Source organism: Lactuca virosa, chromosome 8 (genome assembly GCF_052849685.1).
Source record: "Lactuca virosa cultivar CGN04683 chromosome 8, Lactuca_virosa_CGN04683_v6, whole genome shotgun sequence".
NCBI classification, from domain to species: Eukaryota; Viridiplantae; Streptophyta; class Magnoliopsida; order Asterales; family Asteraceae; genus Lactuca; species Lactuca virosa.
In genome coordinates, this window is record NC_136433.1 from 72,362,877 (window position 1) to 72,376,293 (window position 13,417).

At 34.5% G+C, this 13,417-nt stretch overlaps 1 protein-coding gene across 1 annotated transcript; it reads left to right on the top strand.

The window, feature by feature from the left end:
* The first annotated feature begins 1,132 nt into the window (after positions 1-1,132).
* Positions 1,133-5,073, top strand: LOC145134575 (sulfhydryl oxidase 2-like). Its single transcript, XM_079069410.1, has 11 exons — positions 1,133-1,550; positions 2,008-2,032; positions 2,124-2,216; positions 2,319-2,500; positions 2,615-2,687; positions 2,794-2,861; positions 2,948-3,025; positions 3,109-3,265; positions 3,346-3,386; positions 3,457-3,603; positions 4,343-5,073. The coding sequence occupies exons 1-11, from the start codon at positions 1,270-1,272 to the stop codon at positions 4,827-4,829; spliced, it is 1,632 nt and encodes a 543-aa protein (XP_078925536.1). The 5' UTR covers positions 1,133-1,269; the 3' UTR covers positions 4,830-5,073.
* Positions 5,074-13,417: the final 8,344 nt, after the last annotated feature.

The following is a 13,417-nucleotide window of genomic DNA, read 5'->3' on the forward strand; positions in this document are numbered from 1 at the left end:
TTTAGTTTAACTTAAACAACCCAAAGAATATTTTTTTAAATAGTTAAAAGTGATAAATTGTATAATAATTATTATAAATTGGTTAATAATGTTAAATTAATGCAAAAACTAAATTTTAATCATAAATTAACTAAACTACAATATTAAAATATCATATTTTACTTCTATTTATAAAATTATGACTTTAGCTTTTTAAAATATTATAGTTAACTTATTGGTTTAGATATGTTGTTGTATGTGAGCAATTGTCTTTTTAAAGTCACAACTTTTGTATAATTTATGATTTTTTGCAAAAAGTTAAATTATAAATTTCATTATAATGTTAAACGGTTAACTTAAATCAAAATTTCAGTTAAACTTAAAAAAAATCGAGAGACTATTCTATAAATAACTAAAAGTTATAAATGATAGTGTTAAACCTAAACTGTAATCCTAAATTAACAAAAAAACCATTAAACTGTTTTTTTATAATCATTAAGAATTTTCAAATAAGTAGCTTAAATATAACTTATAATAAGAATAGTTAAAAGTAATATTATATAAAAATTATAAAGTTATCTTTAAAAACAAAATCAAATTTTGTTGTTTTAAATAATTACAATCAAATAAACTAACAATATTCATCAAATAAATTAAAAAAAATTTCAATTTCTGAAACCAAGTTAAAATAATTAAGAGTTTCAAATACGTTATTTAAAATAACTTACAACAACAATAGTTAAAGGTAACATTATATACAAAAATTATATTGTTACCTTTAAAAACAAAAACAATATTTGATGTTTTAAATTACTACAATGATAAAAATTAAAAACTTGAGGGAACAAAATTTTTAAAATTAATTAATCATAACAAAACTATAAATATCATTAACCCATATATTATATTTAATTTTATTCATTATTAATCTGTAAATAGAGGTCATTGAGACAATTAGGATTACAATATTTTAAAAGATGTCTACATTATTATATAATTCAAAACAGACAATGTTTATACCAATTTATTATAAGATTTAACAACGTCATTAGTATATTTAAAATATATATATTTGCAAAGATTTTAAATATATTATACCGCCCCTAGTATATTATATATTATACTGAATAAAAAAACAAAACGGAGTCCTGAAGGTTTGGCCAATGTAATTTTGCCATTTCAATGGAGAGCTAATCAATCGGTATACAAAATCATGTCTGCTTCCACCTGCTCATCTAACACCATAGTTGATCAACCATCAACGTTCCTAATCTGCGCCGGTAGCCTCACATGCACCTTCTTCCGCCGGTGACTCTATATCCCTCAATCTCTATCTCTTCAATGTTTAAGTTTTTCACTACGCTTTTCATTCTCTGGAGTTTCGACTCTTCATCATTGTTATCATCCGCTTTGCCCAATTCCCCGACGCTAGGATCACGTTCGATACTACGTGCTATCAAACGAGGCGCTGATCGACCTAGTTTGGTGGTTGATTTGAACATCACCAATTTCGATGCAGTTCTCAAGGAAACTCCTGCTGCTTACGCCATTATTGAATTCTTCGCTCACTGGTGAATTTTCCTACTATTAATTTCTAGGGTTTATGAAATTGCACATCACTAAGGTTGAGAAATTGTACGTCTAGTCATGTTAGCTTGAGATTTGGTTTTCCTCTTAGTGTGGAGTTGTGTTTCATTTTCAATTTTGTTTTAATATTCGGAATGACTACTGACGAAAGAATCAAGATAAAATCATATATCGTACGAATCAGAATATGTTGCAATTTGTAAATGCGTGCAATGAGATAGAATTTCATCATTGATATCAAAACTTGTTCATCTGCATGCAGAATTAATCTCAATTTGGTTACACTTTCATCCATTTTTCTCAAAACGATTACCTGTTTTCACTCATAAGGATGCCTCCTTCTATTGGGGGAAAGTATGGAGTTATTTGTTTGCGTGAAAGAGACTTACATAAACATGAATAAGATCAACCATTATTGATTATTACTTCTTTCCATTGTAGGTGCCCAGCTTGCAGGAACTACAAGGTATTTCCATCTTAATATTGTAAATCAATCTCATCTCAAAGTACTCAACAAATTTGTTATATTTCTTATCATGTAAGCTTTAATTTTTCAGCCCCAATATGAAAAAGTTGCAAGGCTTTTCAATGGAGCAAATGCAATTCATCCTGGGATTATCTTGATGACAAGACTAGACTGTGCCCATAAGGTATCAATATCATTACTTAGAATTTTCATTCTCCCCTTTAAAACTAAAAAATTATCAATTATGTATGTCAATTTTCACCTTTAAACATGTTTGGCAACACAGGAAAATACTAAACTTTGTAGAGCATTCTCTGTACACTATTTCCCAGTGCTCTTATGGGGCCCACCTGCTAAACTCATTGCTGGTCGTTATGATGGTAAAAAAGTAAAAAGTGAAATAAAATTGGTTGAAGATTGGGAATCATCTAAACTCCTTCTCAATTGGATCAATACACAATTAAAAAGGTAGAATGTTTTAGAATTTAGATATATCTGTATATCTGCTTTCTGCTTTATTGTCTGTATCTGTTTTCTACTTTATGCGTGTTTTATAACAATATGTTTTTCTTTTATTTTTAGTTCATATGAGTTGGAAGATGAGAAATTTGAACATGATGAGCTTCTTCAATCAAATGTCTCAGACTCCGGACAGGTTTTATACATTGTGAAGTGATAGTTCAAATACTTAAATTCCACTTTTAATATTTAAAAAGAAAATTCTTTTTTATTAAAAAGCTTATATAAGTTATGTCTTTTAGGTAGCTCGTGCAATATATGATGTTGAAGAATCCACAACCATTGCCTTTGACATTATTTTGGAACACAAGGTTATTTTAGACAAATTGCAGATAATAGCAATGTACTTTTCCACTCTCAATTTTTAATTTTCTTTTTTCCAATTTGGTTTTTTTTATGGATGATTAAATCAGATACTCGTGCTACCTTTATAAAGTTTTTGCAACTTATGGTGGCTCATCACCCTTCTAGAAGGTTCATATCCACATTTTCCTTATTCTTTTTCTTTAAAGTTTCTATTTTTTATAATCTTTAAATGTAAATATATATAAATTCAGGTGCAGAAAGGGAAGTGCTAACATACTTGTGAACTTTGACGATTTATACCCTTCAAATATATCATCAATAAACAAAGATGAAGTGGATAATATCATTGGACTTGATGCTCTAAGCACTTTTCAAATTTGTGGAAAACAAGTTCCACGTGGATATTGGGTAAAAAATATCTCATATATTCATTAAATGGAAAATTACAGAAAAACATTTAACTTATTGTTTATGATTTTGAAATGTAGATGTTTTGTCGTGGTAGCAAGAAGGATACTAGAGGCTTCAGGTATACCATTTGAAACACTCTTCTTCAAGTTCTTCACAAAAGGGTATTTAAGTAATTTGCCCTTTTACAGTTGTGGGTTATGGGCTCTATTACATTCACTTTCTGTAAGAGTAGATGATGAAGAGAGCCAGATTGCCTTCAAAGCCACCTGTGATTTTATCCACAAGTTTTTCATCTGTGAAGAATGTAGTCAACATTTTTATAAAATGTGCTCAAGGTTTATTCTACATTTCCCATTTCCAAATTCCAAATCTTTTAGATTAAATTACATTTTTAGTCCCTGAGTATATACAACTGTTTAAATTTGGTCCCAAAAAGTTTTCTCTTGCAATTTTTGTCCTTATTTGAGATTCATGTAACATTTTTGGACCTTGTTCCTGTAAAATTACAGTTTTTGTCCATTATTATAAGCCCAAATTCCATAAAAATCACTTTACCTTAGGCTTTTTAAAAAAAAAAAAAAAAAGTTACCACCTAAAAATTATAAATTCTATAAAACTACAATAATTTGGAATTTGTTCAGTTTAACTGCTCCACGAAAATTCTTTTAGTATTTATCATTAAAACTTTGAATTAAAAAAAAAAAAAACAACTTTAACCAGAAAAATATTATTCCAATTGTTATTTGCAATTCATTATAAAAAAAGTCAATAGTTTTTTTGAAAATAGAAACAAACTCAGTGATTAACTTGGTTTTTTTTTATGGTTAAACCAAAATGAATCAAACTACAGTATTTATTTTTATTGAATTTGGCCTTATTATTTGTAACTGCTTTTTTTTCCCCAAAAGTTACAAAAACTTGGATCAGGGACTAAAAATGTTACAAAAACTTCAAATGAGGAGCAAAATTGCAAGAAAAAACTTTTTAAGGACGAAGATTGCATAATCAGTTATACACGGGGACCAAAGTTGTAATTTATGAATCCTAACAAAAAAAAAACACTCCAATCTGCAGTGTTTCTACTCCATTAAACACAACCCGCGAATTTGTCCTCTGGTTATGGACAGTCCACAACAAAGTCAACGAAAGACTAATGAAAACCGAATCCCTTCTCGGAACCGGTGACCCCAAATTTCCCAAAATACCCTTCCCTCCAAACCAACTTTGCCCCTCATGTTACTCCAAAAACCAAACCAATGAAAACAATTCTTCCATAAACTGGGACCACAATCAGGTGTTCAAATTCTTACTTGACTACTATGGGAACATGCTTGTGTCTAGTTACAAAGACAAGGACACCGACATCATCAGCCACGTCAGCATCACAAGCCAGGTGGACTCAGATGATTTGGTATCGGGAACCGCGATTGTGGTGCCAGTTGGCGCTGCCATGGCCATTGCGGTTGCCAGCTGTCTGTTTGGTGCGTTGGCGTACGTGTGGCGGTCGCGACAGAAGAACCGCAAGTATTTCCACAAACCCGAGCTTTTAAAGAATGTTTAAATTAGTAGGAGTAGGAGATGAGGGGTAGTTTGGGAAATTGACGAGGGGAGAGAGAGATTCGTGCAGATACAAGTGAAAAATCGGGAGTTTGAATAGGAAATGAGATGAAAAGATCGTTTTGGCTAGCGTAATTGAACATTTTTTTATTTTATATATACGCATAACATTGTATGTACATATATTTTTTTTTACAAATATACGCATAAAAGTCGCCAAAAAAAAAATGCATTAATTTATCACGTAATTTGCGTATAGCATAGAGATCCTTAGGAACATACATGATGACAAACATGCAAGAAACCTAATTGATATCCTTGATAATTTTGTTTTTCACAAAAAATATGGAATCTCATATCGATATCATATTGCCTAATCGTGTGTTGCATAGAACATGAAATCATATGTCAAATTTCGTTATATCCCTAGTCAAAAAATTGTTGGAGATATGTCAATTGACGCAGCTAGTTACTGATACAATATTAATTACATGGCTCTATTTGGGTTATAGACTTGGCTTAAGTAGAAAAACAAGAATAACTAACTAGAATAAGTAATTTGTTGTTTGTTGGTTATTAAATTAAATAATTATAAATTAATTATGAGGATTTTTTATCCAATGAAAGCTAAAGGTTTTTATTACGGTAATGTAACCATAATGGAGCAAATGCGGGAGTGTAAGAAAGGATAATTAGGGTTTCCACTCCTTATATAAGGGTGGCAAGACCAAAGGAGCGTCCAATGCAACCCTAATTTCGTCCTCCCTCCCTTCATTTCCTCTCTCTACTTTGACATTGTGTAACGTCCTTGAAACACCCCGTTTTCCGTTGGTTCTTTTAATAAAAGAATATAAGTATAAATATAATTAAATAAAAGGTGTTATATAATTTCTACGTGACTATATAATAATTAAAAATGAATTAGTAATTATGATTTATGTATTAGAGGGTTTTGTAATTTATTTTCAGCAAATGGATTGAAAGTGACAAGTTAGGAAACCTAAAATGTCAAGGTTTTGTCAAGAGGGGGCTGTTTTGTTAATATGGAAAAGATAGGGGTCAAAAATGGAAATTTCGAAATTTAAGCATGGTTTTGACGAGAATTATTAGGGGCTGATTTCATGTTCCTTAGCAAGACTTACTTAGTCTAATTAAACCCATGAGAACACATATCGAGCCTCGTTAGGTGCGTGTTTGTGTGAGGGTGTGCGATGTGTTTAGGGCCAAGAACAAGAGAGAGCGGGAAAAAGAAGGGGTTCGGCTGCTTATGATTAGAGAGAAGGGAGGAGCTACATTAGAAGGCTTGTGCAGGAGGAAGAGATGTGGTTTGGGTGGTGAAAGCTCCAACAAGTAAAAGGTAAGGATATTTTTTTCTTTTTTTTCTTCTCCTTTCATTCGAAATCACCACCACCACCTTGGCGGTGGCAGCCACCGTCGACCACCACTACCATCTTGCCAGTAGGTGGTGGTGTTCCATGTTTGGTGGAGGTTTAGGGGGCGTTCGGGGCTATTGTGGTGTGAAAAAACCTAACCCTAGTTAATGGTTTTTACTATCTTAACATTGTACTTTGTATAGGCTTTATAAAGAATGTACTTTGGAGTGTGTGATTGGAATTTTTATTGGCTTTTTGACTCAATGGGTTGTCACTACTGCTAGTGACTTGTTTCCAGAAAATAAGCCACTTTTGATTAGGTATTAATGGGTTAAGAAGCTAATTAACCCTAAAATAGACAAAGCTGGAAATATTGGAAATTTACTAATATGTCATTGTCTTGTAAAAATGGTAGTAAAATCATGGGACAGCATTTTGTGTCTAGAACAGTGCCCGAAGTTTTGTATATGAGGTTACTACATTTCATTAGTTTTGACCGAAAGTCAGAAATTCCTCTAACGAGGGTGAAAACAACCATTTACTCAGAATGGTCCGGAATGAGCTGCTATACGAAGCAATTTTGTAAAATTTGCCATAAATTGTAGAAAAATCTTGTGAAGGCATGTGATTAGTCCCTGAAAAGGTAGGGACCTGAACTATCTACATGTAGTGCAGTTTTGCAAAATATAAAGTTTTAGGTGGGAAAACACGTCCCGAACATACCTTAATTTTTATGTAGAAATCTAAAATTTTAACCCATTTTCCTATTTGCATAATTAGGGTAAATAAGTAGCTAAACTTAACTTAAATTGTTATTATTAGGAAATGTGAAGGGTGAGCCGGTGTGAGTGAGTACCAGATTGCTTTGGAGGTTGTTTTGCTTTTGGAGGTGAGATTCTTACTACACCGTGTTGTATTATATTTTCTTTACGTTAGCTTGTGTGTGCTATGTGTTGTTTATACGGGTAGTATTAGGCGGGGTAGAGTATAGTCGTTTCCCTCATGTATTGAGGATTATGCATGGTAGGACTCGGCGAATCCGAGTGGGGATCGGGCGTAGCCAATGTGTCCCAAAGTCTCGACGAACTAAGCAACGGGGATCGAGCTTGGACAATATGTCCCAATAGGTTCAGGTACGGGGGATCGGGCTTAGCCAATGTGTCCCAATCGGGCTTAGCCAATGTGTCCCAAGGACTCAACGTACAAAGCAAGGGGGATTGGTCCTGGCCAATGTGTCCCAGTAGGAGTATGTATGTTTCTGATTTGTTTTTTGACATGCATACATGGTTATGTGTTGATACCATTTGTATTAGTGTATAAGGGCAAGGATTATATGATATGATATTGTGTATGTGTGGAATTCACTAAGCTTTGTGTTTACCCCTTCTCAATCTAAAACACTGTTTCAGGTACACAAGATGGCTGGGCGTGATCGCACACACTAACTCAAAGGCAGGATAATGGATATTTAATATTGGAGTAAATGTGTTTTCATAAATTTTAGAATTATACCAGATAATGGTTTTGGTAATTGAATTGATCTTAGGTTTTGGATTTAAATTTACTTTGAATAAAAATGTTAAATGAAGGATTTATGTTATTTAAAAAATACAAATTTATTGTAAATTTCGGGATGTTACAAGTTTGTATCAGAGCACAACTTGAAAGAACCAGGCTCAATTCGGTGAGTTCTGAACTCAAGTTCGCGGCCAAAGGGTTATTTTGAAAAATAAAATTTTATGAAACTAAACGAAATGGTTTGGGAAAGGTGATCACTATCGTAGTGTGTACAGTCAGCTGGTACCAATGGAAAAAAGGAAAGTGTTCAAATCTTATTTATTTTCTTTGGATATGAGATTGTTATATGTATACTAGGTAGTGTGATTTTTTTTCCACATGCTAATTTGGATGCCTGTTATGTGTACTATTTAGAATTTGTGCTAGTACTGATAGGTTGTTAAATGAATGCTTTAGGTTGTATGCAATAGGAACTAAATAGACTTAGAATGTCTGATTTAGCCTGGTGCGCAACTCTCGTTTGAGTCCAATCGTTCTGGTGTAGAATCTCTTATTCAATTGACTATTCGGTTTCACATTGTATACAATTACGCATTCACGAGACGACACTCATGAGAATTGGACTCAAGATATGGCGCTGCCATTTGTAAGAATGTGCATGAGACTAAAGGGAAGAAAATAGATAAAACGAGAGAGTTGGATCTAATTATGGACCACGAGAAATATGGTACCATACATGGGATTAGGAAGCAACTTACTTTCTCTATTGTCTTATCTAGGGTTTTATGTTGAAGTTAATGATGTAAACATTATTTCATGAATGGATATTAAATGGGATGGTGGAATTGTGTAAGAACCCAAAATTTGGAAAGATGTGATTTTGGGTGAATAGTCAACCAAAAGGGCAATTTGGTCATTTGGAGGAATTCGTAAATTGAGAAGATGTAATGTCATGAATTGAGTCAAGATAAGTCTAAGTGAATTTTAGAAGATGAGATAAATGGGTTCAAGATAAAAAAAATGCAATAGATTGTGCATTTAGGCCATACAAGGCAAAATGGGAATTTTATACCTTTTTAGACCATGTTTGCAACTTAATATAGTAAGACTCATAAGTAGTTAGTCTGAAGTGACTTAATGGAGTTGTAGAAATCATCCCCACCTTCGTGTGGATAGAAGATTTGTAGAAAATGGAGATAAGATGAAGAAGATATGCATCTTTGAAGATGCATTAGAAAAAGGGAAAAATACTACTTTTGAGCTTTTCGCATGGATTAATGGATTAAGTTCCATATGAATTAATGCAAAATTAATTATACATAATTGTAGGGCTTGTTAATACCTTCATGTGTATATAAAGATCACTAAAACCGGGTTTGAAACGAAGAAGTTATAAATATTTTAAGTTGGAATGGAAAATGGACAAAGCTGGACTGTGAAATGCAGTCACTACAACGTGGTAAGAAGGTTTCCACAGTGTGGTGACACTGCCAAAATAGATATTTAATCTGTTAAACCTCATTCTCGAGCCATAAAAACTCCCTAATTCGAAGGAGAACTGAAGAATGACGATTTTGATGCCAAAAGAATGTCAATATGAGCTAGAAATGGAGGATTTCAAGGATGTTCCCTCTAAATGATGAAATTGTTAGTAATGATTTCCCCTTTTAATGGAGCTTTGAGCTTTAATGGTAAAATTGTTAGTTTTGACTAGATTGCTTGAGTTAAGCAACCTATAACTCAATTTGTGTGTTATTGAGAATGTTTAGAATCTTTGAACAAGATTTGGATGTGACTTCCATGGTGAAATCCATATATAGATAGTTAGGGTTTCAAACCCTAACTAGTGAGAGAGATGAATTGATGCAATAAAGTTTAGATTGTAATGAATTAGGTAGTATGTAATGTTTAATTCATGGAATATAATAGATTTAGGGGTATAAAAAGAGATGAGAATTATGATCAATTGAGAGTTCATTTTGATATGTAGAGTGATTAAGCTCTTAATGGGTTGAGAAAAGTTCTAAGGAGCTTGATATGTTGTATGAATAATAAAAGATCTATAACATCCGAATTTTCAAGTATTATTCTTTAAAAGTTCTTTTGTGAATTCAATTTAAATTTATGGATTTGACCTTACCATGATGTACTGTTTAGATCACCACGACGTGGTAATTTCTCCTCACCATAACATGGTGATATAATGACAACAACGTGGCATCGCTCTCCCCACACAACCCTTAGTTTCGGGCCTTTGGCCCTGTATACAGGATATGAGAGCTAGGGTTTCATCGACCCTCACCCCCCATTGCTCTCAAAGAACCCCCAAGCAAAACCATAGCCTCTTGTGATCTTTTGGTGCTTTTGTGGCCTTTGAAGGAAGAAGTGAGGTTTTCAAGTGCAAGGATTCAACAAGCAAGCTTATCTCCACCTCCTTGTGCATATTCTGGATTTTTATAAGTCCCCAAGTTCTTATCTTTTGATTCATCCTTTCTAGATCTAGGATTCAAGCATGTTTCTTCATGATTGTGATGATTTGAATATATGGTTTCAATAAAGTTGGCAAATTTATTGATCCTTGAGGTCCTACGGATGATATATGATTTAGATCTGAACTTCTATATAGTTTTGGTTTTCATGCATGGGGTTTTGAACCCATTTCTCCCATATTGACCTAGGTTGAAGTATGACATGCATTGTACCTGCATGTCCTTAAAGCTAGGATTTTTATGATCCCCAAGGATGCTAAGACACTTTTTGGAAAGTATGCATGTTTGGCTAAACGGATTAAGAGCTTAGGAAAGAGATGGATCTGCCAGTGTCCCAACGGTTTGGCATGGGTCTTGCCACGACGTGGTGGGCAAACCCATAACGATTCTGATGAAGCTAGAGCACAATGCGATATCAGGTTTCATCCGTGACTATTTTTGTTGTGTGGTAGCCATAGCACAGTCAGTGGCTGGCCATGGCGTCGTGGCTAACTGTTGACTTTTTGGTCAGATTGTTAGTTTTTTTAATAGACTAAGGCTTGGCCTTCTGTGATTTATTAGGTGGTGTGTAGTACCAGTTTACCGACTTTGTGAGCTGTAATATAGTCTACTCTGATTAGCGAGGTGAGTCTTCTCATTATGCTGTGTAGAATGCTAGATTGTTCTCGTGGCTCTTGCATGTGTGTTGATCGGAGCTTGTTATGTTTTTTGGGCGAGGCCTGTTATGTATGCTAGGCGTGACCCGTTACGTATGCTTAGCGGGGCCCGTTTTGTATGTTGGGTGGGGCCCGTTATGCATGTTGGATGGGGCCCATTATGAATGATGGGCAGGGCCCGTATTGGTATGTGGTATTTTGGGCAACTCACTAAGCTTCGTGCTTAGGGTTTAAAGTTTTATTGTTTTAGGTACTTCTAGTAGCAAGGGAAAGGAGCCGGCTTGATTGTATTGCATCCACTAATGGTATTCCTCACTTTATGATTTTGGGATTACTCTGATGTTTTTATAAAGAAATAAAATCATGTTTTGTATTGTTTGACTTATGGTGTTATGGAATGGTTTTTTTTGTGTTGTAAAAATGAAAACATTTTATTGGTATTTTTTGGGATATTACAAGTTGGTATCAGAGCCTTGGTTTAAGGGATCTGTGCTAGCACGAGGTGCGTCCGGAATCAAACTAAGGGTTTATAAATCTTTTTACATGAAAATATTTTTCCAAAAAGAGTTTTAAAAAGAGAAAAAGGGTGCGATGCATGCAATTAGCCGTGACTTAAGTAAGTGTTCCCAAAATACCCATACATGAATATTGAGTATGCTATTATATGAATTGCATGTTAGCAGTTGGCTAGGAATCTGCTCAGGTTGCATGCTAGGATGCCTGCTTAGGAGAGATGCTTTTATGCATGTTATATGTTTAGGTGCTTAAGGTCCACGTTGATAATGAAATATTATTTGATGACTGCATTAGGGTGGTACATACTTAAGACTAAATAGTCATAGAATGTTTGATTCAACATTATTGTCTGCTCTTTTTTGATGAAGGCCTTAGGGAAGAGACATCTATTTGAACGTCTATTTTATTTTAAATATGTACGACCTGCATTCATTAGGCAATGTTTTGGCACGTATGGGAAGTGAAATCCTAGGAGAACTTAGGATATGGTTAGTAAGGAGTGGTTACACTATCGTATGTTTATGGATTGGTGTGTGGATATATGGAAGCGACTTAGGAGATTTGGGATGATTCTTGAGGAAAATACGGATAGGTGTGGAAGGTAGTATGAGTCCGTACTACTGAAATCACATGATCCGTACTCAAATCAAGAAAAGTATTAGATATTATAAGAGGCTCGTAGTGTGATAGATTTCGTGTATATATTTTGACCCTTATGTTATGTTTTTTAGAATGGAGATGACTCATCATGGAGAAGCTATTGGTTCAGGTTCTAGTTGAGGCTTTGGTGCTAAACCTAGAGATGTTGAGTTGCACAACCTGATTGTTGTAAAGGTTTCGAGAGTCCTTCTAAAGGACATGACTCATCTATTTGGTACAGTCAAGCAGGGGTTGATTGAGATGATGGATGAGCGTTTGGGGATTCTCTGGGTAGAGCTGGCAGCTAGCCATTTTGGGGCACACTATCTCACTTTCCTAGATTTTCATTCTTGTAGGGCTCCTGAGTTATTCGGGAAGAAGGACCCCGTTTCCAGCATGCGTTGGATTGTGGATCTAGAGTGTGCTTTTCAGACTAGCTTCTTCCTTGATGGTTCGAAGACTAGATTTGATACTTGTTTTATGAGATATGGAGCTCAAGACTGGTAGGAGGAGGTGAGCTATGCTCTGGGAGCAGTGGCCGTCGAGGCGATCGACTGGACGGATTTTGTTAACAAATTCAAGGATGAGTTTGTTCCTACTATTAAGGTTTTACAGTTGGGTAGAGAGTTCGAGTATCTCCAATAAACGACAGATACTATGGAAAATATCACTTCCAGATTCAGAGAGAGGGCTTTGTTGGTTCCACAATATGATAAGGATGAGGAGATGAAGAAAATGAGGTATCAAGACATGTTGAAGGAAGACATTAGGACTTCAAATTCGCCACCTGTAATTTTTTTAGCAAAGCAATCTAAGACTTCTAATTCGCCACCTGTAATTGACAGAGTCCTTGAGCGAGAAATTAAGTAGGAGCTGCAGAAGAAGCGGAAGGCATCTCAAGTTCAGTCTAACTTAGTATGCATACCAATGTTGGATTAGCATGCAATTGTGTTTATTGATGATATCTTGCTCTATTACAAGACTAGGGAGTAGTATGATGAGCATTTGCGAGAGATTCTTAAGACTTTGAGGAGGGAGTGGCTTTATGCCAAATTCTCCAAATTTGATTTCTGGTTGCGTGAGGTGCAATTATTGGGCCACCTTGTCAACTAGAATGATATTTTGGTTGAACCGGCCAAGATTCATGTGGTGATGCATTGGGAGGTTTCGAGGTCGCTATCAGAGATACAAAGTTCCTGTAACACCCGCAGATTTGGGCTAGTCAATTAAGATATAATAAGCGTTAAAAATGACTGTTTGATAGAAGATTATTTAGGATAAATAATCTTAACCAAATTTATAGCATATGTGACAAGGATTTCGTACATATAAAGAACGCTGAAATCCAACTTCGTATGAAGAAGTTATGGTAATTCGAAGTTTCGTAGTTAAACCGGCACG